Below are 27,378 nucleotides of genomic sequence, written 5' to 3'. Positions count from 1 at the left end.
CAGATCCAAGTCCAAAATAAATGGCCCTCTTTCCTGAGGCTCAGCCATTTTAATAGTACAGATTTATTGTGCTGTGCTTTTTGGAGGGTGATCATATGTATGTGGTCAGTAGCGCGTATGCAGTCTGTGACCCAGCCTCCCTCTCATGTTACACCCTATTTATAACATCCCCTCTGCCGGCTCCCCTCGTTCTGCAGTTCCTAGGAACCTCCTTCTGCTCCCAGCCTCGAGCTCCAGTCCCCTGTTCCTCCTGACATCTGAGAGGCTCTGCTGCAGCTTATCCTGGGCTAACTGTTTATCCTGTAGAGCCTGGCAACTGGCCGCACGCTCCGGATTATCGCAGGACACCCATTTCAAAACACACTTCACTTTCTACTCTGACTGTTTGAGAGTAGAACTTTTGAATTTTTTTTAACTGAAGGAGAAACTTTCCGGATAGTCAAGGGGAAAAGAGAAGAATCTTGGATATGTGCTTGTGATCTTCTAGTTTTTAGGTGATTTAGCAGCTTTACCCCTTTTTGCTTGGCCTTCTCACCTTTCCCCAGAGGGCTGTGCGTGTTTGCATGCGATGGATCACACACTGTTCGGCTGCCTGCGGAGCCCCCACGCTCCGGCGCAGGCCCTGCATCCCGCCTTCACCCAGTCTCCCCTGACTCTGCACGGACGCTCGGACCACGTCTCCTACCCCGACCTGGCCTCTTCATCCTCCTCCTCCTCCACCTCCTCACCGTCGCCCTGTATCATCTCCAGCTACCAGGTCGAAGACGGCCTGTTCCCCGGGCAGCACCACCACCCCCACCGTGGCCACCTGCCCTCCCAGCAGCATCACCACCCGCCTCAGCACCATGCATCTTGGCATATCCCACAGATGCCGTCAGCCGGCAGTAGCACGCGCCATAACCTTTGTCACCCACACTCCCACTCATCCCATGACAACGGGCCCACCCCCCCAGACCTGGGCCATTCTGGTGGGCCCAGTATGTGCGCCAGCACCCCCAGTCTGGGCAGCGGCAGCACCCCTACCTGTGTGCCTGCAGACTTTGGCAGACAGACTCTGTCACCTGCTGAGGCCGAGAAGAGAAACGGCAAGAGGAAAAGTGACAGTTCAGGTAAGAGGAGCTCAGGTCAGAGTTTTTCCTTCACTTTTTTAAGCCACTAGTGAAAAACTGGAACAACTCTAACGACAGATATTTTATTCCTCAGATATTTTTTTTCTACACATATTCTGAATAAATATGCTGTTTGTAACACAAATGCAGAACTTCAGGTCTTACTGTAAAATGACTTTGAGGCAACATCTCCTTTGTTCATTCTCACAGTTAGCTAAATATTTGAAGGCATTCCAGTCAGAGCTCAAGAAAAACACAAACATCTGTCCTTGTCATTATAAACCTTTCAACACATCGCTGATGAGATTTTTGCAGCTCTGGTAGAAAAACAAAAAACTGTCTGAAAAGCAAGTTTGTAGGTGTCGGCTGACACGCAGGGATCCTGAAGGCCACACCGGGACTGTGTGGGCACATCTGACTACTGCTGTGTTTTGTTTAAAAATCACATCTGGTTTGTTGCGACACTCTTCAGAGGGCAGAAAATGAGGCGCACAGTAAAGAATTAATGTCATGGATTGTAAAAGACTACACGAGCGCCTCGCGCCACACTAAACACCCGTCAGACGGAGGCTTTTCAGACTTTCTCTGGTCTAAACTTTGTGGGTCAAATAAATCAGGTTCGCTGAAATTAAATGAAATGATTTTCATTATTTCTGATTGCGATTGCAATTACAAGTATCTGTGTAGTAACAGGATGCAATACTGATTCATTTGATCCGATCTGATTTCATTTTATTTATTCTATTTATGACCGCACTTATGGTTAGTTTTTCTTTTTAGGAGGATTATAAATTATTCTAAAACCACAAGCAAACCCTCATAATGCCACTATTACTTGTTGCCCTGAAACACCTCAAACAGGTAAAAGAAAAAAAAGATGAAATCAGATCTTTCAAATGTATTTATAATCTAAAACATAGTCGGCAGAAATACGTTATGTGAGCGCTGTGAGCTTCAAGGCCACTTTTTTTTTGTTTTTATGAAATTTGTGACTTCATGAAATTAGTGATTCGGCTCCGTGAGGCAGGTGCAGGTTTTCTGACCTCGGTCTCATAAAAATGACTGGCCTGGTGTGTAAAGGTTTTGAAGATAATCCTTAAACCGTAAAGCTGTATTTAAGTTACAGCTTTTATATTGTCCTGAAGCAGGGAATAACCTGTACGGTAATAATAAAAGCAAACATTTCTTGACATATTTCTGAAGAAATGTGCTCCAATAGGTAACGCCTCCCTCATGACCTGCAGGACATTTCCAACCTGCGGTCACCACCATAATCAATCACGGCGTGACAAACTGCCGGGGCGGGTCGCGGGAGTTCTCGCAGGGAACGTGATATTAGTGAGAGCTCAAAGCTTTCCAGGGAAAGTGTGCTCGCCGCTCTCTCTGTCCATTTGAGGATTGTGGGCCGTCGGCGCCGATCCTGCACCCTTTTAAAGGCCTCTTTGTGTGCACAGCATATCACCTGCACTTGACCACTGATATTCCCGCATGTGATTAGTTTTCACTCAGGATGCTGGTGGTCACTTCACAGAGCGTCTGTTCCCTCTGACAGGCCGGCTGTTGCTGCAGTTAAGTCAGCTTACAAAACTTGAGTGCAAAATTTAACAAGGTTCCTGACAGACTGTAATTAATAGACAATGTAAGTGCACTGAAAACATGTATGTGTAATAATTTGGAAAGTTTTAGAAAAGTCATTCAGTATTATTGAATTACTGGATTGAATTATCAGTGAGTAATCCACATTACAGGAACTCCACATTAACAGGAACTCCAGATGTCATGGATAAAATTATGTAACACACTGAGCTTTTCAAGACTTTTATAGTTCTGCTTGCGCTGAATGTCCTATTATCCACGGGCAAAAAGCTGCAATCGTATATTTAATCCGCAAATTCAACGCACCAGCTCCTATTTCCTTTCCTCCTTTGTCAAATCATTTGGTTAACCCGGCTTCAGCCTCCTAATCCCACTTTCCCTGTAACAATAGTTAGTGCATACTCATTACATGTGCGGTGCTTTCTCTCCACGCTAACACCAATCACGCTGATTATCGGGGCTAACTAGGTTGCTGACTCGATCAGCTGTCTAAATATCACACCGCTGCCAGCTGCATGAGATAGAGCCCTGATTAGGTTTCACCATCTGGACCAGAAACCTGAGAGAAACCTGAATTTAGATACAGAAATAATAGCAAAACCTGAGCGCTCATTTCCATGCTTGGATTATTCCTTTCATTTAAATATGAAGCATCTCAACTTTCTGTGTTTAATGCTCGGTTGTGATTGTTTCCTCAAGGAAGGCCTCAGGGTGGGCTAATGAGATGAGCCAGCTCCTTGGTATTTTGGGTGTCTGGTTTCTGCGGAACCTGCTCATTTTTTGTGGTCAAGCTAGAGAGTTTGAGCCCTATACGGTGTCGGCTGGTGCACTTTGCCGAGTGTCTGGGCTATATTTGCATAGACTAGTGCTGTCAAGGGAGTGGTCGTTCTTTAAAAAGTTACTAGATTTTCTGTGTGGAACAATAAAAGGTGCTTGAAGTCTTATTTTGTTGAGGCACCGCAGTAAAAAGGAGCAGCGAGGTGCCCGAAGGCGTCTTGCCGGCCGACGCGTTGCGGATGTGTTGCTGCGTTTCATTTCATTCTTGTGTGTGTCGCTGCAATAATATTTTAGCAAAGGAAAATTTAAAAAATCCCAATTGTCACTAAAGGAAAACAACCAACACACAATTTTCCATCTTGAGAAAAACAAATCAATGTTTTTGCTGTCCATCCCTTCTTCCATAAAGTCATTATTTTCGAGAGGGTCCCTCCTGTGCTGAGCTCAGCTCATTTGGGAACCCTAAAGGACGTGCCCTGTCTCCGTGCGTGTATTTTTCTCATATTATTCCTCCTTTTTTGTGGAGAGATGAAAGTTACAGCAGGGACCTAATTGCTGCGGTGTAGTGGCTGTGTCATAAAAGCCTGCCGCTCGTTTTAACTCCAGGCCTGCTGGTCTCTACCAGCTGGCTGTGTTATTCTTTTATTTCTCTTTACACAATGTCTGTGTTTACCAGAGAGAGAGCGGATAAATACGTCTGAATGCCGGCTTCAATCAGCCACACACTGTTTGGTGCGCCCGGTTTGAAATTACAGGGAGTGAAAGGCAAGGTCAAGGGGGAGCCGGACACAGGCTGCGGGTCAAGCAATGATCTGTTTCATTTCATAAAGTTCATGTGGGAATTCTTGCAGTTTATATATCTGTTTGTCCTTGGCTCTAAAACGGTGAAAGTGCCATACAAATATAACTTTTGTAGACCGGTTTGAGTTTTCCCCTCTTCCTCTGTTCTGCCTCTCAAGGGAGTTATTTTGCTCTGAAAAAACACACGCTTAATTAGAAGGAAGATCCTCTTTCTGGCAGAAAAACAGAACTGACAGGGGTCCCTCCGGGTGGAGATCTTAGGTGAGGAGGTAAATATTCCTTTGACGTGGCTTCAGGCTTCGCACCATTTGTGAGTCTGGCTCCGGGCTGCAGGACTATTTACAATTTGACTTGACGCAGGCCCGCTGGATTAACACACACTACAGGACAGGACCGCAGATGAATTAGCATGCAATCACTGCTGCCTTCAAGTGCAACGTGCAGCAGAAGCGTGTCCAACGGAGAAACCACAAAGGCTGCCCACAATAGGAAAGTTTTGGAGGGGAAATTAACCGTACACGTTTTCTTTCAGAAAGTCTGTGGAAACACCAAAACAAAAAGTATTTTTCCGGTGATGAACTCAAGTGGAGATGACATGTGATGGGGGCTATTATCTTTAATTTCTCCAAAGGAAATGTGGAATTCCCTTTCATTTGGTGCTCACACGTCTATTTTTCTCTTCTTCTTTTTTTTTTTTTTCATTGAGGGGTTATATATCCTTAAATTTCCCCCTGCATTCTTTCTATGATCTTATCAGGTGACACTTTATGTTACATAAAAATAATGTTTTTGACTTCATTCGCCTGTAATTTCCCACCTTTTTGAAATTGATTGCAGGAAATTTGTTGTTTTTATTGGCATTCTGAAATCTGCAAAGAAAATGTGAATCAAAAGGTAGAGAGCAAAAAAAAGAAAGAAAGAAAGAAAATGCTGCCAATAGTGATCCTTTCGCCACCAAACAAAGAGATTCCTGTGAGTTCTTAAGTCAAAAATAAGTAAGGAAATATATTTTATGTACCCTGCAAAGCCATTTTGTTCCACATTTTAAGAATAAGGTTGCAGCAGCAGATTCCTTTCAGACTAAGACAAATTAAAGCCATGTTTAAGAGGCAGCCTATGGTAACAGAGCTGCCACAGTCAGACACACATGTGTAGCCGCCCATGAGTCCTTCCAGCCACTTAAAATGTTCATAAACAATGACTGAACAATAAAGTGTGATTGACAGCTCCCATTGTTTCCCCATTTTCTTCCCCCGCTGACTTGCACCTGCCACATAACGCTTTATTTTTATTTTTGTTGCATATAAATCTGCTCTGAGTCTAACAGAAACCTGTGTGGTGTTTGGTTTCAGAGTCCCAGGATGGGAATTACAAGTCAGACGTGAGCAGCAAACCCAGGAAGGAGAGGACGGCGTTCACCAAGGAGCAGATCCGAGAGCTGGAGGCCGAGTTTGCCCACCACAACTACCTAACCAGACTAAGGCGCTACGAGATCGCCGTCAACCTTGACCTCACTGAAAGACAAGTATGTTCCCACCCACCGCAGCTTGTTTCCCCCCCGAGTTCAGACATTATTGAACCCCCATTAGCACATTAATGCCATGTTGTGAAAACAGAGGCGGCCTCGGGACGTCGAAGAGGCTTTTCAGCTCGCTACTGTGTTTTTGTAACTTTGGTACGAGAGCTATTGTGCTCCAGATGTGGCTGTGTGACGGGACTATCATATTCCAGATGTTCCCGTCTATATTCTTTCAAGCGGGCCACAGTCGAGGCAGGGAGACGGGCCGAAGGAAGTGCTGTCTAGCAAGTCACTTCCTCTCTTCCACCAACCCTGCAAACACAAATTGGTCTCTGAGCGTGGGCCGGCCGCTGTAAAATGCAGGCACATGAAATAAATAACAGGAGACAAATGGTTGGGGGAAGGAAACGGCGTACAGCCTGTTGTTCTCTGACACCCGTTTGGAAGCTGTAAGACACACTTGGCTGACACATTGCCTGTGGTAGTTTTCAGGGTGATACATTGTAGGCAAGACCGAATGTAAAGACAAGACTGCGTGACAAACAGTTTTTAGGTGGTCACAACTGAAGATCCCACAGATAAACATGTGGGAGCCTTTTGGAAAGATGTGTCCTGGTAAACTAAAAAGTAGAATGCAGTACCGGGAGGGCCCTGCTTTTTGTTGCGAATGTTGGTTCGGTGGCCCAGTTTACGCCAGTGGACACCTAAATGGAACAGAGCCTTACAAGTGCTTTCCCTGCAATCATATTAAAATTGCTGCCATGAGAATGCTCTACGGGCCTTGAAATATCTCAGACACTGAAACTGTTTTCTCCAGTAAATATATCCCACCAACATCACCAACATAGGAACCTGTCATTAATTGCTGTAGCTAAGAACGTCAGTAATGTTGTCGGGGTCAGCGGTTCAATTCCCACTTGGTTCATGCTAAAAATGTAAATGCTCAGTCACAGTGCTGTGGCAGGAGTTTCAGAGAAAAGTGTCCATCTAAGGATATCCTCTCCCAGTAAATAAAAAATGTCTGCCGGTGCGTTTTAAGGGCCTCTCAAAGTAATACGAGTAATAAACCTGCACAGTTGCATTGAGGCTTTAACTCCTCAGTCTGAAGACAACTGGAAAGTGTGACATGAAAAGGGATAAATGTGTCACAACTTATGTAAGTCAGCCTCTGCTTTTACTTCATTTTACAAAGGTGTCAAAAACTTTGAAGGAATACTTCTAAATACCAGCATGTCAGACCGCCATGCCAAATCTCCATTTAACTCCACAGGCCCACCAAGCATGGAGTTTGCCATCGTAATTCCACTTCAGCCTTCTTCCAGACTGTTGCAATTAATCTTTTTGTGGCTCGAAGCAGCAGAAAATGTGCATGAAATTTCTTCAGCTCATGCACCACAAGTTGCGTGTGACCTCAGTTTTGTCAGGGAAAATATACAGCAGGAGATAGTGAGGTAAATATTGGCAATACAGACAGTTGGCCACGGCACATGATTTATGCTGCGTGAGCTGTTTGGAGAAATTTGATTGATGTTTTCTGTCTTTGTGGGGCCGTTGAACCAGGAATATTTTCAGAGATGGCAGACATGGAGCTACAGGGCCGCACTTCTTGCGTGTTTGGAGTTCACACCAGAATGGGAAAGAAAAAAAAAAACTATTTAATTTAAATTTTGGGATAAACTATCCCAGATTAGTGAATATTTTTAGATGTGACAAGAAGCAAAACAAAACAAGGCAAAACTTGGTTAAAAAAAGCAAATTTTTTAGACCTCTAAATTCCACAAAGCTAACTGTTTTAAATGACAAAATTTGAAGTAGAGAGTAACGGTATGGTGAAATATAATCATTGAAATACCATTAAAATAACTGGTATGACTTTTAGATGTCTTAAAATCTTTTGACTTGCAAACCAAATCGCACAAATTCAGGGTTTGTTAAGCTCTTTTAAGCACGCATTTCTTATCAGTACTGTGTTTCTTGTTATGCACTGGACTATTGGGGCTCCGTGGATGCTTAAATGAGCTGTTCTGAACCAGTGCATCAGCAATTCACTTCGAACCCTCACAGGCCAAAAAGAAAGTTGAGATCAGGAGTCTCTGATGCGTTGTGATTTAACTGTGAGTGCCACTATAAAACACTGTGTGTGTGTGTGTGTGTTTGTGTGTGTGTGTGCATGTAAGCCTCGAGGATCACATGTTTGGTCTGACATCAGAGCCTGGCATATATAAGTGAACCCCCCGCCCCCGCCCCCCTCTTCCTCTCAGAAAAAGGCCCTGAGTCGTGTAAAGAATCCGAGGAGATACTCAGCACGACGTACACCCCTGACGTTCAAGACAAACGTTTGTGCTGTCAACTAACTTCCTGCCCATGTGACTGCCTGGTCCCCTCGGAATGACACTCCCCAAAAATAAACCCACCCCTCCCTGCGGGACAGCAGCGAGCCGCCCCCCGCCCTCCTCCCTCCAGGCGCATGTGTCGACACTCAGAGGGCCTCTGCTGCTACTTGACGTGTAAACCGTTTTAAGCAACAGCTTAATCATCAGTCTGAGAGACGTAAATACGGCTGAGGCTGTTGAGTCAGGGAAAAACAGGTAGACGCCAAGTGGCAGATGGAACACTACATCCACTCATAATTGCTGCTGTAGAAATAGCTGCAAAACTCTAGAGAAAGTTGCTGTCAGGCAGCAAGGCCTCCGAATTGCTTCTAGACTCTTTTTTGCGACTGTTTGCTCTCTCCTTCAGAGCAATGGCTTTGACACGTTCTGTGTGCTTCGCCCTATAGGTGAAGGTGTGGTTCCAGAACAGGAGGATGAAATGGAAGAGAGTGAAAGGCGGCCAGCAGGGGGCAGCTGCTCGGGAGAAAGAACTGGTGAACGTGAAAAAGGGGACATTGCTGCCGTCAGAGTTCTCTGGCATCGCAGCACTCCACCACTCGACGGACTCCTTAGCCAATGAGGACAGTCACGACAGCGACCAGAGCTCCGAGCACGCTCACTTATGATGCACACACACACACCGGTCCCCGCCCCCCTCACTGTACAGGCCCCGCCTGTGCCTCAGGACCGTCCTTAGAAGGACTGCTGTTTGCTGATTCGCCATCGTCATACAACGATGCTAAATAAGTGTACAAATGTACAGAGGAACGACGTGTCTTAGATAATGCAGTCATCACGCAGGCAAAATGTTAATTTCAAGAGCTGACCAGTAAAACGGGGATGTTGACATATTTAATAGCGCCATTGGTGAAAAATGTCCTTTAAAAATGCCAAAAAAGGAATAACATTAATATTGAAATGTGATGTTTTGCCAACACAGATTCACTGAATATTGCATGTGATTTTGGAAGTCATATTTAGTCAAACTGTTGTAAACATTCCATGTTGTGTGCCTTGAGAGAAGCAGGCTTTGATTTGCACTGTTGAACATACAGTCTGCACCTCAGTCAGTCTCTACTGTATAAAATGTAAATTTCAATGTAATTGAGTTATTGATCAAATCAAGTGCCATGAAATCAAATTTGCCTTGCTAATATAAATGATCTGTAAATAATTCTCAGTATTGTCTTACCTTAACAATAATTTTATACCCACACTATTCAGCTCGCAGTAATAAACACTGACTGTTCAGTAGTCAACACTTTTCTGCCTGGAGATGACATTTTGTAAACAAATCTGAAACCTGAAATAAGTATTTTATGAAATCCTTTCAGGGACAGTTGCAAATCGAATAAAATTTAACCAGTGGCAAATAGAATTCCATGTGATTGAATAACTTTTTCCTGTCTATGCAGTCATCCATCCAGATGTCTGGTGTATGTGTGTTTCGTGAAGTGAAGCTGAAATGAATTCACTGCTGCAGGGAGAGGAGAAAGTTGGAGATGGGGTTTGCATGCTAAATTCACCTTTGCCTCGGGGCATGGTCGGGACTCCTGCCAAGACTCTGCAAATGACTGGATTCTGTTACAGGATCCAGTTGAAAATAATGTCATGACTTGATCTCATCTTTCACCACTTTGTGATTGTGCATTCTAATTTGTCGAGGAGGCACCTCACGCGGCATGTGAGGTTTTTCACCCCCGCCGTACCCCACCTCCCCACCCAACCCCAAACGCAGCCCACAAGATGAATGTGACCCATTTATTACTCTGCAACTGTAATTCAGTATGAAACTCACAAATTGGGGGGTTGCTCACTTCTTCCAGTGGGATTTAATAATCCATCGTGTACACAATATCAGCCCATTAACACGGACTACAAACTCATTCATGCACAGCACACTCACCTCCATATTTGGACTCCCTGCATCATCTGGAGCGACGAGCTCCTGTGCAGCTCCTGATTTTGACTGTTTGCTAAAAGAACAATAATAAAAGTGAACATTTTGTCAAGATGTACATTTCATTGCATGTGTACAGCTGTCCTGCTTTAACATGCCTCTAAATGCAATTTACCTACAGGCCAGTGTCAGAGGGCTTGATGTATTAGAAACTCATTAATAGTAGCGTTAAATAATTGACAGATAGCAGTACAGGCGGTGAAATGTGCCAAAAGTTGTGTGAGCATTTCTATGAAAGCACAGCAATAATGTTAAATGGTGTTTGGACCAGTCATTAGGCCCTGCACCACACACCTACTGAGCCATCTAACAGGTGACATAATTTTCTAACCATGACGTAATGTACCTTTAATCTGTCCTTGAGTTCTACCTTCACCCACACACAGAGCAGATACACTGCTGAGTGGCCAGGCCTCTTATCTACATTGTGTCAGCCACAGCTAATCTACAATAGCTGGACAATGATGTCCACAAACATGTCAATCAGCCAAAGCCTCTTTTACACAAACGGTCTATCCCTGAATGTTCAGGAACAATTCCTGCATGGGGTCATATGTGAATGGGAGCAGGGTTCGATATTCAGGGGAAATCTGTACTGCCAGTTCCTCACCTCAGGACCTGGTAACATTTCAGTACAGCTGCGTTTTGAACGCAAGCAGAAATATTGCAGAGACAGGCACATGAAGGGTTAAGTCCGTCTGACAATAGATGCTTTTACGTGGAGCGAGCAAACCGATCTCAAGATTCTGCCTATGATGACTTTTCTGTCCAGCTCAGCATCCAACGCACTTTTAACGTTCCTTCTAAAATATCCAATGGGTGCTACTGATTCAAGCTCACCGTGACAAAACATTACTTGTCTCACAAACTTGTTGAATATAACTAATACGAAGCGTCTTTCTGGGCACATTTACCTATAGATGTATAGAGAGAACTGGATACAGCGCTGGGGGTGGAGCTCCATTTGTTCCTGTGAAAGCTGCTCAGAGGCGCATGAAGCTAAAAAAGTTTGACTTCGTATTAAGATACGAAGGCCGGCTGAGCCAGCTAACTTCTAGTTAGACCTTTGCTGAATTGAATGGGTAAAATGCTTTAACATTATGTACAGCTCTTTCCACTAATTTACAGACGTCTCTTTCACAATGTAAGTCCATGGAAGAAACTCTTTTTGGACCAATGGCGTCATGGAACGGATGGCACTGTTCCATGGTTTGGCCACTATGTCAAATTGACTTCAAAGAGTGGTGGACTTCCTTCTTCTTCATCCATAATTGCTGGATTACCGCCATCTGCTGAACTGTCCCTTGTCCTTTCCATTCCTGTATTACCGACGCATGCGTGACAACGTGGCAACTGAATGTAGCTTCACGTGTAAATTGTTAAAATTACTTGCAGTGCCTGAAATTATATCCCAGTCATTTACAGGGAACTGTGTATGAAAGAGGCCAAATATAGTCAAGCTAGCTAGCTTAGCGAAGTTAACCACTAGCATTCTAGGATATTGCCAGTATCAATCAATCAATCAATCAATCTTTATTTATATAGCGCCAATTCACAACAGCGTTATCTCAAGACGCTTTCCATAAAGAGCAGGTCTAGACCAAACTCTTTAATTAGAGAGAGACCCAACGATTCAGGAATTCAACATTAAGGATTCAAGAATCCCCACATGAGCAGCATCAGATATTATATTGAGCAACAGTGGAGGAAGAACTCTAACTTTAACAGGAAGAAACCTCGAACAGACCCAGGCTCAATGTGGGCGGCTTCTGTAGGGGTCTGTGTTGGGTGGAGGTTGGACAGAGAGAGAGAGAGAGAGAGAGAGAGAGGGAGGGAGAGAGAGACAACACAAACAGCAACCAACGTACCAGCAGTGACTATAGCACTAACAATAGGAATGTGCAAATAGTAGGCTACTGGCAGCGTGCGTCCTAACCAACCACAAACCAAACCAGCTCACGATAAACTGGTAGAAAAATGGAAAACAGTACAAGTACCTACAGTAGCTAACTATTACAGGCAGCATAAACTGATATTATAGCACTGTCTGGTGACCTTACATTAGTCTGATACTGTGGTGGTTATGGTTATTATGAATGGATTACACATCTACAGAGAGTCTTCAGACGGACACCTTGTGCGATAGCTGCAGTGATAGCGAGATAGATAGATAGCGAGATAGTGAGAGAAACAACACGACAAAATGTGTCAAAGTTTATCATGAACGTTTATCATGTCATGAACATAAAGGTTTATTTTACTGTTTCAGGATTTACTTTCTACACTCCACTACGTTTACGTGACGGCCGGAGTCACACAAAAACTCATCGAACTGCCGTCGGACAACATCTGGTATCTTAAAATGTTCTCAGTAACACGTTTCTGCTCAATAACATGACCATTAGTAATTAGGACAGTGTTCTAAGACTTTCTTGTTTCCCTTTAATGTTCTTCTGATTTCTGAGTCACTAACACTGCCCACCACCATCACTGGGTGGGAAAGGGGACCAGGGGGGTTTCAGACTTCTGAAATCCTGGCTACGGCCCTGTCGACTTCTTCATACTTTGGGTCTTGAATTGAAATGTTTCATGCACGCACGTGTGACCATGACTGGACGGATGGCTCCTCTTGGCCTGCCGCACACCTGCAGGGAGCCACTGAGGCTGCTGCCGTCAGCTCTCGCGAGATAAAGTGTCGCCAACCCAGGAGTCTCTCTGCACAAAGGTTGACTCGCCATAAACACAGGCGGAGAGGTGGTGCAGGTAGACGGTATCAGTGACAGTGTCCGTCAGGCTGATTTAGTCTGACCCGGTGTCCTGTGACAGAGAAGGTCCCTCCTCAGCGGGCCGTTTCGCAACTGACCTACTTAACTTTCCACAGAAAAACAAGGGTATTGGTCATCGAGCAGAGGGCCTGGATACAGAGGAACGCCCCCAGCGCGAGCCGATCACCTGCACAGGTATAAGAGAGTCACCTGGAGCAGCGCGCAGCCCGGCGCAGACTGTCTGACCATGGCGCAAACTGCGGAGCTCGGCTCGGTGTCCACGGGGTTCCGGTCCATGTTTGCAATGCTCTCACCGAACGAATCATCCTTTCAGAGGGTGGAAGATGTTCCTCAGTATGTGCAGCAGGTGGGTACAGCCTCGGCCTCTCTCTCTCTCTCTCCTCAGGCAGCGTGCGATGATCTGTTACGCACAGAAGGTCCTTCAGTCTGTGCCAGACACCTCAGGTGACCTTAGCTGCCATTCAGAGGAAGATCTCAAAGCCTGTGCTATTAAGTTGTCAAACCGCTTAATGAAGCGCTCAAATCAACTACAGCTGCAAAGATAAGTCAGCAAATTTTTTATTTAATCGATAAAGCAAAAAAAAGCCAAACAGTCACTGGTTCAAGCTGCTCGAATGGGATCAGATCAGTTGCTTCTGTTTGTCAAACATGACAGCAGCCTAAATATCAAAGAGTTTGAGACTGCTGGTGCATCAAAGAAGTAATTTGGACTCAGTATTTTCTGACATTTCATAGAAAAAGTGATCACACGAATGCAGCAGACTTTGTATCAGGACCAACCCACCAACTGGAAATGGGAATCCCCCAGAATTGGAGATGTTAAGTTAATGATACAAAGTACAAGAGCTGGAACCAATGATTAGTTACATAATCGATTAATGATTATGTCCTCAATTGTTTGCTCAGCCTAATAGTTCAGTGTGTTGAATGTCAAAAAAAAAAAAAAAAAGAAAGAACATGAAAGTCTCCCACAAACCCAGAGGGGAAGTGTCCAGTTGTGTGTTTTAACTGTCCCAAACCCCCCAAATATTGAGTTTACAACCATTTTTGGGGAGTTTTGACTGAGAAAAGAATGAAAGGACTAATTGAATTGTTTGGCAGTGGACTGCACTAATCAACAAGCCTTATTTAGGGGATCTTTGTACTTTCAGATCAGCTGAAGGAGCGTGTTCCCTCCCAAAACTAGAGCAGTGTCAAAATGAGTCAAAAGAGTGTTTTAGATGCAAGACTATTATCCAAGCTTAGCCTTATCTTAGTTATATGGCAAAGTTAGTTAGGTTAAGCTTCATTTATCATAGTCTTATTCAGATAAAGACATCTTTTGCCAGTGAGACCCGAGAACATCGCACAAATACTCCTTTCACATGCAGACAATTCCATTTAATCCCTTAAAACAATTACGAATAAGTTTTTAAGTAGTGCTTCAAGTTGTGTTGCAGTCCTTTCCCAGCGGTAACCTGAGACCCGTATCGGCCAGAAATGGAATGAGAATTATGGGGCCATAAAAATAGACTGACTGTGTCTCAGAACAAACTAATAGTCAGACTTCAGATGGACCCAAAGATCTAAATGCTACTGGCATCTACCTAATAAGTTTAAATAAAGGTTTGGGCTTTGTCTTTGACTTCTTACCGTCAGTTTACAGTGTCTCGGTTGCCATTTATTGTGAATTGCGAATGTCTGGTGCAGGTTTAACAGCACATGTTTGTTATGAGGGTTTTATGGGGCACATCAGGGGAGGAGAACAATTACCCCCACAGCAGGAGTCCTTATAATCCACTACCAACCGGTTTTAAACAAATTTGTTATTGCTGCAGGGCTCGTTAGTGCTAAAAGTCAGCATGGGTGTGTGTGTGTGTGTGTGTGTTTGTGTGAGCAGTTTGTGACTCAGCACTGTTTACAGTTTGGGATGTGTCATTAATTATTCTGCACAACTGTTCTTCTCTGATCCCAACAGGCCAAATTAATTAGAAAAATCAAAACACAATCTTCTAATTTTGGAGTTGTTTGGAATTATGGGTTTGCGGGTTGTTGGCAGGTCTCTCAGCTATTTAGTGATTTGAATGCAAACACAATATTTTTCCCTCTGACAGCAGTGATGAAAGTGTATTGTCAGCCTGGATGTTTTCAGTCATCCGCGAACTTATAAAAAGGCTTTTTTTTTTTCGGGGGGGAAAATGCAGACATCTGGTCGGCAAATGTCACGTTCCGTGTAATGTCGAATTCGAATAAAATAAAATAAAATTATTAGATGCCACAACAAACACAGAATGCACGTATGCTGTGGTATAAAATAGTGTCATTTTTAGTTTATTTGTAAAAAGATAAAAACGCAGGAAAATCTCAAGATCAAATAAAGGACTTAAAAATATCTCGGAGAAACAAAGGAAAAAGACAAATTACATCAAATAAAGGAAGAGAAATGAGCAAAACATTCGAGGCAGTGATGGAAAGGCTCCAAAAAAGCAATAACAAAGACCAGCCCACCCCCCCACCCCCCACCCCCTTCGCCTTCTTTTTTGCACACCATGAGAATAAACTTGCCCCGCTGAATAATTCTGGCCTCAGCTGTCAAGAACAGGGCTGCAGAGGTAAAACTATCTGCTGGACAGGAGAGAATAAAGGAGGGAAGGTTTTAGGCCGGCGTCCAGAATGATAATCTCTCTCTCAGCGGGTTTGGAGGGGGGTCTGCCTGCGCTTTGGAGCCCATTTGTTAGCTGCAGCTCTGCAGTCTGCTGCCAGATGTTGGAGCGTTGCGTGTGATCGCAGGTCCCCGATGGTGCTCTCGCCTCTGCTTGTGCGCACACACACACTCACATCACACACCTGCATGCTAAAGTGGAGGCCTTCACATGTGGACGTGCGCACACACACACACACACACACACACACACACATGCGTGCACGCTCACTCTCACTTCCATCCACGCATGAATACACACACACACACACACACTTCCTCCCTCCCTGGCCACCTGCAGATGTGCTCCTCTGTGGTCTCGTTACGCCCTTCATTCCTCGCTCTTGGCGGGGCCATGTGTCCCAGTTACGACTGCAGTCACTTGGTCAATGAGCGCCTTCGAGCTAAAGCTAACCAGCAGGTCTGACACGCTGCTGAAGTCACAGTCGTGACCTGTTTGCTGACTACGTCCCTCGCTAATTGGTTCCATATTTGACAGACCCATTAAGAGGTTATTACATGTTTCCAGCACAGTTAGAATAGAGGCCTGTCACTGACTGTTTGGATAGTGCGTACCATTTGTTTAGTCAGAGCTAGTTATTGACTTAATCTGTTCTTTGGAACTTTTGGAAAGTAGAATTTTGCAATTTAAAATTTCTTTTTACACCATCAAAAACAAAAAGAAAAGTCATGTGGCGTGATGATCGTGTGTTTTGAGGTTGGCAATACAGGAAAAAAACAAGCAAAACTTAAAGTAAGACTGTAGAACTGTTGAGCAGCAGCAACAGCGGCCTCTGCTGCCACACATTGTACTTACAGGTTAACTCTGTTGGAGTCTGAGTGACGAAAAAAATGCTGCACTATTCTAACGGGAGCAAAAATATTCCAAAGGGAACAGACTTCGAAACAAGACCCAGCAGAGAGCAAAGGAGAACCGAATGGTGTGTTGTGGCAGAAGATTGTACCCACTCAACCTAAAATACACGAGTGGGAATGAAAGTGGTGCTAAAGTCAACGTCTCATCACAATTATTTTGAAGCTATAATGTTGCATTAAATCTGTCAATTTAAGTTGCTCATGACGCTGTGAAACACAGTGAAGAGGCAGTTTTGATGTCTTGTTTATTTTTGTACCAACTTTGAAATAGACCCCTAAAAACTGTTGACTTGCACCTTTAAACATCATATTTTCTGTGACTGAATAAAGTTCCAACCTCCAAGGCTCAAACATGAAAACCTTCCTGGTTGAACCACCAGTAAAAAGATGAGCAACTGCGTTAGAAGTCCTTCTCTATTTTTTTTGTTCTTTTTTTTTAAGGGGGGGGCTCAATTTCCCAAGATATCCACCAGCCTCAATTGAAAAGACATTTTCTAAGTAAAAAATATACAAGTTAAGAATATGACAACACAATGACACTGCTTATGCAAACAGGCCGACCAGCTTAACTTTGTATGACTGTATTTTATCAATGAACATCAAGACAGTTCCATGTTCTCACAGCTTAGAGCAGGACTTCTCTTCCTCCTTTGTTTGTCGCTCCGCTCCCGTCTGACATCACTACGAACGAACATATGCGCTTCGCTGGCGCTTGTGTTGAATTCGGCCAGTGAGATCACTCCCACCTCCACTGTAGCTCTGCCGAGACAAATGTTTGTGATCTCCAATCTGCCAATACGTTGTGTCTTTAGAGCCGTCGCTCTGGCCTCGCACAGTGAAACAAACATCATGGATCACAAGACATGAAAGCCCTGCAAACCTTTAGCTCATCTGCCAAGACAAATATTCAAGCTCAACACAGCTGCTAAAAGCAACAGTGGACTTGAAACTGTCTTGTTTTCACAGTTTGTAACAGTGCTGAATCATGATTCTGTGTGTGTGTGTGTGTGTGTGTGTGTGTGTGTGTTCTTGTATTCCACTGTGTCTTGTGACATTTTGCTGAGCCCCAATAGGAGAACAATATTTTTCAAATTGATATTGTGATTATTGATCAAACAAAACATCCGGTGATGGTTAAAGTCAGGGTTAGGTTAGTGCAGTATGCATTGTGTTGATGGGGGTGTGTGTGTGTGTGCATGCAGGCCACTCCTTTCTTTGTAGGGCTGATGGTGTTGGAGCTGGTGGTGGGCGTGCTGAAGACAGGAGCCCCAGTGGTCACCATCAGTGATGGACTCACCTCCATATCTGCTGGAATGATCTCCAGACTCCCAATGTGAGTGTTTAGCCAGGTCACCGTCAGGTCAGACCGTGTCAGACTGTGTCCCCCACCAGGATGTTAGAGCTGCATGTCGTTCAAATGAAACACTGAAGCACTTGCATGGTTAATGTACATCGAGATAAGCTCTTTTTTTTCGCTGTAACTTTAAATGTTGCTGTTTAAAGGACCGTTACCTTGTTCGAAGTGAGATAATACGATGTGGGCAACAGGAAGTAGGTGCATCAGATGGAAGCTGGTATTATTTAGTATGTCCAAAGTTTTATTGGCTGAGTGTGAACACATCAAAAACGGTTTTATTTCCTCCTCCATATGCAAAAGGTAGATGTCCCTCTCACTGTTATCATTCCAGGTTGGTCCCAAGGTCTCTCAGATATAAGACTAAAAAGCTGTCTTTGGTGAATACCATGCATGAAAAGGAATAAGCTGGTGCAGCGAGTGCTTCACTCTTGGTTTTTCACCAAGGAGCCTGCCCTGCCTTTTTGGTGAAGGTTGTTAGGTGTGTGTGCAGGAATACCTGCATTACTCAGGGGTTTCTGGGTAAAAAAAAAACAACAAACCAGAACAATTGATTGATATTTTTATTTCTAGCTGATATTCTCCTAAAATGACACTGAGATTGAAGATCAGTCAAAGATAAGAGCTTTCTGTTGTAAAGATTCCATCAGGTGTCTTTAAAACAACCTAATAATGACTTTTAGCAGGTTTAATACATTAATAGTACAGAGGTTTACATAGTATTTCTAGGTTTTGCACCATTATCATTATTATTTCATCATAATTTGTTCTTTGCTGGATTGATTTAAATATCTAGTGTATGCATACAGTAAATAGTTCTTCACTGTGTCACCAACACTGACATCAAACCAAAGCTTGAGTGGACACGACACACACCTTAAAATTTTGCGCAAGAGGCCAAAAAAAAGGGTTTGAGGGTTGAATTCTTAAAATAGTTTAGAGGAGGGTGAAATATTTGTGCTGCGTCCCCTCCCTCAGGTTGTTTATGAGGGGCTGTGAGCTGACTGCATACATATATGTGTGGGACCGTTTCCGCCTGGTGGAGCTGCCCTGGGACTCTGCCTGGACGTGGTGGATCTCCTTCCTGGGCGTGGACTTCTGCTACTACTGGGTCCACCGCTTCGCTCACGGTACCAGACACTCACACTGACGCAGACCACAAGGGATGACGAAAGGGATTCATAGTTAATACGTGAGGCTGCAGACACAATGTTGTGGGTGTTCGGAGGAGCAATTCTTAAAGTGATATTCACCCCAAATTATTTAGGTGAGAAACACTCCCGTCTGTAGGCTTCTCCACTGAGCATGCACGTACTCACTAAGAGTTCTATCCTACCAGAATATGGCTGTATGAGCATCACATTCATGCTACAAGATGCATTCTGTAAGTTTATACACTTACACATTCAGTTGATAACAGTGAGGACGGAGCTGGTGGTGCTGTATCTGTTCTCAGTTGTAGGTACTGAATGTTGGATTACTTTGCCCATCTAACTTGCCGACCAGCAGCGCCACACAAACGCCGTCTCCCCTCCTCTTTCATGTGTCCCTCTTATAACACTAACAATAAAGTACAAAGCGAGCTGCTGATAGATGGTTGTAAAATGTTGATTTAGACGGCATCCCTGCGGGGAGGGGCTGCGAAGATAGCACACACATCATGCTTTCCTGGACGATGTGGAGGAAGCAATTATTTTTGAGTTACGTCCAGCTGGTTTGGAGCTGTGCAGATGTGAGAGGCCATGGTCTCCGGAGGGCTGTGGTCTTAACCCGGAGCCCCAACAGCAACAAGCTGCATATAGTCACAGCTCTGAAGCAGCAACGTCCTGTAGCATCACTACAAAAGCAGAAATTAAATATATATACCGGATACAGTATTCCTACAGTAGAGGCTCGACATCTTTCCATGTGTGTTTGCTCACTGATGCACGTGCCAGATGCTCGGTTGCCACACAGCACACCGGAAGAGAGGTATTTATTTGTGGCCTGCACCAATGTTTATTTGTGTCAGTGGCACATCAGGCTGCCCGCCGTCTACTCCGCATAGTTTTGGATAAAAGTCCACTGCTGGTGTGTCGGTTAGAATCTGGCTTAACAGAGGCTGTGTTTTAAAAACCCTTGTACCACGGCTCGCCCAGAGCTGCCCCGACACGATCTTGAACATTGCATCGGGATGCCTGGTAGAGGTCCTTTTTGCTCTATTGCACCGCTCTTCTCTTGACATATACTGCAGGTATTTTTAGCCGGTGTTTGAGAGTCCAAGGGTTCACCCGTCAGGATTTGGGAATATTTTGCAGCATCAATTTGCCTATGAATGAGAGTTCATATGGGACATAATAATCATGTTCATAATGCACATGTATAGACAAATTGCTGACCTAATGATGTGAGTAATTTATGTCACGGATGTCTTCTATCATCTTAGCTGATTATTTACAAAACACAGCATTCATCTTTGGCTGCAACTAACTGTGAATCTGCTCATTTGGTTTTCAGCTGATCTGATTTTCATTTAGTGTCCCAGGTGACAGTATAAGACTTGTTTGGTCCAACCTCTACAAATTCTCACACTGGAGACCACAGACTGTTTTCTAAGTGCAGCCCGCGGGCCAATGGCTTTGTGTGGCCCCTGAACGTGACATGAGATGCCTGGATTACATTTGAAAGATCAGCAGTTCATTTCAGTACTTACACTTTCAGCAGGCTGCATTATAATACACCGCTGGGCTACTGCGCCCCTCTTCCTCTCTGCAGCTGGTTAAGCTTTCTGGCATCTTAATGTTTAATGAAGAAATGATTTGGTTTTGGAATTATTGTGTTTAATGTGTGTGTAACAAAAGCTGTCCCCTTTAATTGGCACTCAGTCATCACTGATGACCTGTGACTTAAATGATTCAGATTTAATCATAATACTTTTACCAAAGCTTTTAATGAACATCAATTAATAACTCAACCAGTTTCTTGCTCCGCCACCAAGAAACTTCTTTTAGATATCTAGTAAGCATCATGGTGCAGTGATCAAATGTTGATGATTTGATGCTCAGAGGCCGACTATGCACTATTACCAAAATGTCATATCGCAATGTAGGTCATTTCATATCCAGTTAACCATAACAAAATAAAAGTTACTTACTCATATTTGATTATTTTTCTCTCTTTATGTAGGATCTAGTACATTTTCCTGGCCCAAATCCAAACCACATCATGGACCAAACCATGCGATAGAAGCAGTCCCTTTTTGAAGTGTGAGCTCCTCATGGTTGGTCGCAATCCTTATCGGAATTACCCCGCTGTGTGTCACAATCACTGTCGGCCGTGCACGTCGTCTCTTTTACAGTATTACTGTATGTATCCACAAATACACCAACAATAGGCAGAAATGTCCTCAGCTTTTCTATTCAGGTTGTTTTTTTGTCTCATGTTTGTGCAGCTATGTGCTTCTCTTTTCTTGGTGAATATGTGGAAAAGTGTGTCGTGCGCAGGTCGTTTGACAGAAAGAATCTAAACTCGAACCAGTGCCCCTGTTGGAAACAGCTTGGCATGCTGCCGTAGCCTGAATGGTCTTGTAAATAAACTCCAGGCAATCTTGGACAGCAGGTTAAGCAGCACACATCGATGGTCTGTGTGTGAGCTTATTTTTAGAGGTACTGCGGTAATGTGTCTGCTGAGTAATACTCAGTGAAACCTGAAAGAGCTTTTAATGAAGTGTGTGTTCCTGCCGTTGCCCTCATTGTCTGCCGATGCAGAGGAATGACGTGCACAGTATCACGTATCTGCTCGGTTCATTTGGTTTGAATTCTTTTTATTTTTGAACTGCAGAATCATTTTTACGTCTCAAAAAATGTTCCACTTACTTTCATTTCCTCTTTCTTCCACCCTGTTGGAGCTGTTATTATGGAACATTGTGGGGTCGCAGATAATTGTGTGGTGCCGAGTGCCCGCAGCGCTCACTCAGGATATAAGCTTTTCCCCTTGTTACCAAAGTGAAGCGACTGTGCCTGACCACAGCACAGGGCCGGCACGGTCCTCACTCTTCACTCTGGTCAGCCGAGGTCACCTCAGTCAACTGGATTTTGACCTCCTGCTTTTTCCACAGTAAGGTTCAAGCAAAAATATTCTGATGTGTGGGATGGACCATGCCTATTACGAAGCACTTTGGAATGAGACAGATATAGGATGTGGGCAGAGAGTATATTTCAGCAGTTTAATGAGTGTCAAATTGTCATGTAACGCTGCTTTAGGAGGGCCTGTCTTATTTTATTGCACTCATCTTGGAACAGTTTTACAATCTTGATGGTTTTTGTCTCAAAACAGCAGGAACACTGGTTCTGTAATCCTATTGTGTCAAGACATATGAGCTATAAATCTTAATATTGCATAATAAGGGAAAGACTACAATAGAAAAGCTGCAAAAAGAGGCAAAAGTGACATCCTCTGCTGGGAAATACGAGCCCTTATTAGCCTCATTGTAAAATATCGTTTTCAGTTTGACCAGTTTTATGGCCTTTTTTTCAGATTTTCCCTCTCATGACTTCCACATGAAAGGACAAATCAAAAATAATTAAGTGGAAAGTACTCTGAGAGGCCGTCAGCCGTCTGTGCTGATGCCATCTTTACTGAGGGCGCACTACTACTTACTGCTTCGCTCTTGCCAGATGCTGCGATCTTGGAGATAGCGACAGACTGAAAGGAAAGGAAAGGGAAGGAAAGTGAGCCTGCTGCCTGCAGACGTTCAGGCCTGGACCAAGCTCAGGATTCTCTCTGACTTGAACCCATTTGGTGCCTTTGCTTGTCGTTGGGCCTGAATCTGCGTGGACAAACACCAGCCGTGGTCAAAGTTCAGGCAAATCTGGAATTCAACAAAATCAAACATAAACGACCTCCTGTACACGCTGGCTCAAATGAAGGACTCACTTAACTCTCGATATCAATATTTACTTGAACCTTATCATTGATGCCTGTCCCAGAATCTGCACACTGTAGCTTTACTGAGTCCTGCTTTCATAATAACCTGTTCTTATTGCACTTTAATGGTTTTAACTTGCTTTTCAAGACGCAGAGATGTACGGTTTTCAATTGCTGACAGATGGCTAGAAAGAGTGCCTCCTCTAACTCCTGAAATAATATGACTTTTGCTACACATTCAACCACCGGTTTATGTATTAACGGCCATAGAAACCACCTTATATAAACACATTGGTTCAATAACTTGGTGACTGACAAGAGTAGAAAACAAATTCCATTTTATTCCGTGTACCCCATATGTCTGCTGCTCCCCTCCGGCCCTCCGCCACTGTCAGACAGACTATATATGTTCAAAACTTTTCTATTCTGAACCTGCCTGGAACCAGATGGTTTTCGGTGAGCAGGAGGCCGACTCAGTTCAGATGCGGCCATGTTGTTGACGGGCCTGTTGATTCTGTTTATTCTAACCTCATATCGCAAGCACCACTAATAGCAGTTCTGCTCGCAGGCAGCATCTATATCCAGGCATGGCAGCCAGGCCGAAGCCATTAATCAGCCAGTCAGCTGTCCGTGCTCTGATTATATGTGAGGTAATGGAGTTGCGCTGCAGTTGTCTCACCACACTGGCTGCTGCTGCTCTGTGTTACGCTTATAGCTCACAAACGACAGAGAATCACTTAAAGGTTCCGTGAAATGGTATCATTACTTCCTTAATGTGACGTATTTCATGTTGGAACTGGATAGGGAGGGATTGATCTGAAGCGTAAACCAATCAGCCGCTAGTTATTTAGAGAAAGGGGCTTCGATCTTGTGTTGAGGGTCATGAGAAAAACATGGAGAAACCTTTGGTGCTCAAAAATGGTGGTCTTAGAAGGTGCCCGAAGACTCATCCACCAATTCTGAGCTTCAACAACCAAACCAGTGTCAGAATTAAGACCGAAATCCCACAACTTGACTGCTGCTTCAACACGGTCACAAACCGGAGCGATGCAGAATACACCGAATGCACATTTGCCAGCGATAGAACAGAAACGCTTTATTGCTTTACTACATTTTCGAAACATTTCAAACCGGGGGAGCCGTGCTGGTAGATGACGGCTGCTGATGACGCGTCCGCTTTTAATCTGCTTCACTTAGACGTGCCTCGAAACGAACACCTTACAGTCTGAAACGGATTGTGATCAAGGTTTATTAGACCCATCTTTGTGGGGTGTGACGCACAGTAATCCACAGTTATGCACACAGATGATTGTTGTCGTCACACAGTCTGTAAATGCCTTTATGCATTGTTTGTCACCTGCTGTCGTGAAACAGCCCGAAGCCACAAACTGTCTCTGCAGAAGAGTCTGTGTCTTTTGTCTTGCTGATTCTATGCTGTCTTTTCTTTCGCGGCTGTGACCTCAGTTGGCCTGTCTGTCCTCCCTAAATCTGCCCCTTAAGATGGTCTCTCGTGATGCCCGTTTGGCCTGTAAAGCCTGATTATTCCCCCTGTTAGGAGCTAAATGCCTGCACCTTCACCTGCTGTTGAGTCTGCGTTTGGGACATCGCCCAGTTTCTACATTAGATATTTGGCATTTTAGCACAATTTGACAGTGTAATGTAGAATAATGATATGGATGTTTGGAGGGTGTTTAGATTTTTCTTTTCCTCTGATAACCAACAAACTGACAAACCGACAAGTTTTAATTTCATTTTCACCAAAATTAGAAAAAAAACAAATGACAAAGTTTCCATTAAACTGCTGCAGGCACTCATGAATCCGTTTTAAACTATTTTATTGATGCAGCTATTGCCAGAAAAAGTTTAACTATATTACAGCTAACGCCAATATATAATCTTCATGATTACTTTTTAAGACAAAGTGCAGCTACCTCAAATGCACTGCCAATAGTTTATCAGCTGCCATGTGATGAGGGAGGGATGGTTTTTTTTAGCTGCTATGGAGGCTGGTAAATCCTAAAATGAGTCTGTTTTTTTTTTACTTGTAAGAGGTGTCTTCAGCAGGGTGGATGTTTGCTGCTATTAAATATAATGAATATGTGATAATAATATAACACCAACACTGGTTTTGATTGGGGGCTCAGTCAATGATGATTTTTAGCATCCTCTTCATCTTTGCCTTCTATTTCCTTCACTGGAAGAGTCAGATTCTGTTTATTTATGCAATATAAAATCACACAAAAACATATATGTAATGGTATATGATGGATATGTGCAACTTTATGTATCAAACACGTTTTCCCTCGTATAGATTCCCCCCAGCTCCCTCACCCCCCTGGGCTGAGCAGCCCTTTTCAGTGTTTTTTTTGTCATTTTGCTTTGCTAGCACCTTACTGCATCCCCTATATGTGTTTGCTGCTGTGTCCACCCCCCCCCCCACCTCCTTCCCTGCAGACAGCAGCAGTTGTCAGGACAAACAGATGTGCTCAGCACTCCTCCGCGCTCCTAAGTCGTCCTCTGTCCCAGAGGAGACGCTGCCTATGTGGATGTTATTGTTTAAAGAGGAGCTCCTCTTGGCCGTGTGGCAGGCCGGAGGGGGCGGGGGCGAGCTAACCTGCCCCCGGGCAGCCGCGGCTCCATAAATCTTCACTGTGACGGTGAGTTCCTGGCCCAGTGCAGGTTGCAGGGCCTACAAAAGATTCCGGGCCCCCACTTGGTTTGCTGGTCCTGTCGGTATGGTTTGGTCAGGATGTGGGCGTCTCGCTCGCAGCAGCAGAAGTAAAAGGCCTCATGGGAGGCAGAGATAACATCAACAGTGATCTATAGGTCACTGTGCTCTCACTCTCTGTCTGCCGTGTGTGCGATGAAAGAGGGAGAGGGAATATGTCTACTGAGAGAGAGGTCCGATTGAACCTAGACATCACAAATGGATAATGTCCACAGGACCGTGTGTGCAGCGTTTAGACAAAGTGTAGAGAGGAAGAGTGTGTTATGATCATTGAGAGGGTCGCTGAGCTCAGCAGAGACCACAGTCCGGCTGTCTGCTGCCCTCGTGTGCTCCCCTCGCTGCACAGACCGACTTCCCTCTGTCAACACTGTTGACAGACAAGGAAATTTCCACTGCTACCACTGCCGAGGACAAACCACTGATTGGAGGGATACAGTTTGAATATGAAGTATGGATGGTAATGCCTCTCATGTGGATTATTTTTAATTTTTTTCTCTTCAGTTTGGGTGTCCGTAGTTCTCACAGTTATCATGATACCTTTGGTGGGCCTTTAGGAACTACAATAGGGAAATGCAGTATGATCAGAGGGGCTGTAGAGAAGTCTCTGGTTTGGACACTAATATCTAAACCACATCAGAAATGACCATCAAACTGTCTATTATGAACATCTATAACATTTTTATTTTAGAGCTTTGGAAGCTTTCATCATCAATAAATCAGATATTTTTTCTCTCTCATTTTGTCATTCAGTTAGTTTTGTGTATTTTAGTTTTATGCATGCATTTACTGCGTCCTAATTAAAATTTGGCACGGGTTATGCGTCTCTGTTTCAGAAAATGAAAAGCTCCTTGTGAAAATGAATGACAATAAACTCATACATAAAAAATAAATGTAGGCATTTAGAATCTGCCATAAACCCTGGGTCCTTCTAGCATCACACATAAAATCTGTGAGTAAGCAGTTTGCAAAGTAGATGTCAATCAATCGGCTTGGCACTGAGAGGACATTTTTCAAACTGTTGCAATCGATGGGACTCCAGCCGATGGCTGTGCAGCCTCCACCGGTCATGCGGGAAAGTGTGTGACTGTGCATGGAGAATGAAGAGAAGGCCTAGCTTTATAACCCCTCGCAACAAGCCATGACATTTTTTAGATTTACCCAACAACTTCTTCATCAAACTACTCAGATCTCAGACCGCCCAACCCCGGGAGCCGACTGCAGCGAAATACCTGGATTTTGGAGGAGACTCCTGTTCATGGAGCTTCTCTAAGCTGGTTGATGACGGATCTCTCTGTTTTGTTCTCATTGACCAAAATGTTGAAGCTTTGCTCAGCACGTTAATTAGTAACAAGAGACATGGTCGTGTTTTTGTTGGCCAAGTTTTGTGTTAAGTCTCTTTGGGCTACTTTTAAATACTTGAACATGTTAGCGGGTGTTAATTTTTGGACCCTGTGTGTGTGACATTGTGCCAGGGAGTGGGTTGTGGGGGGGGGGGGGCTTTTTTGTTTGTATGTCAGCCTTTAAAAATACAGTTGACCTCTATTGCAATTGGAGTTTTTGCCTCTCGGTACGTTAGGATGAACAGAATCGGAAAAATATCAATTATCAAAAATAGACTTGAATAAAGTAAACCAGAAAAGCCATTTTACCTCACCCTTCACTTTCTATATGTCGTTTTACACCTTGTTTGTGAGAGCTGTAAGTGGGCCTGACCGGGGTTAGTGTGTTTAGTTTAGTGTGTGTGACTGAGCTGTGTGGACAGCATGAAGTATGGCAGCAGCATAGGGGAGTTGGCCGACTGTCCCACTGAGTCCGGCGCTTGCTGTTTGGGTTGGCACGCCATCCAAGAGCCCTCCAATCCAAACACTGGAGGGCTGTTCACAGGCCATTACCCCTGTGATTGACAGGGTAACCC

General features: G+C 44.1%; 2 protein-coding genes across 2 annotated transcripts in view; both read left to right on the top strand.

The window, feature by feature from the left end:
* Positions 1 to 229: 229 nt before the first annotated feature.
* Positions 230 to 9,552, top strand: meox2a (mesenchyme homeobox 2a). The gene is made up of 3 exons (XM_070835330.1): positions 230 to 1,109; positions 5,636 to 5,808; positions 8,582 to 9,552. The coding sequence occupies exons 1-3, from the start codon at positions 569 to 571 to the stop codon at positions 8,798 to 8,800; spliced, it is 933 nt and encodes a 310-aa protein (XP_070691431.1). The 5' UTR covers positions 230 to 568; the 3' UTR covers positions 8,801 to 9,552.
* A 3,481-nt stretch (positions 9,553 to 13,033) lies between these two features.
* The window catches only part of agmo (alkylglycerol monooxygenase), a 50,585-nt gene continuing 36,240 nt past the window's right edge, over positions 13,034 to 27,378 (top strand). Inside the window, exons 1-3 of the mRNA XM_070835508.1 lie at positions 13,034 to 13,266; positions 17,679 to 17,809; positions 18,809 to 18,960. Of these exons, the coding sequence (XP_070691609.1) occupies positions 13,147 to 13,266; positions 17,679 to 17,809; positions 18,809 to 18,960 (403 nt within the window). The 5' untranslated portion in view covers positions 13,034 to 13,146. The remainder of the gene's footprint in view (positions 13,267 to 17,678; positions 17,810 to 18,808; positions 18,961 to 27,378) is intronic.

The sequence above is a fragment of the Pempheris klunzingeri genome, chromosome 8 (assembly GCF_042242105.1).
Source record: "Pempheris klunzingeri isolate RE-2024b chromosome 8, fPemKlu1.hap1, whole genome shotgun sequence".
Lineage (NCBI taxonomy): Eukaryota > Metazoa > Chordata > Actinopteri > Acropomatiformes > Pempheridae > Pempheris > Pempheris klunzingeri.
The sequence above is the reverse complement of the archived record's forward strand: the minus strand, read 5'-3'. Positions and strand labels throughout refer to the sequence as shown.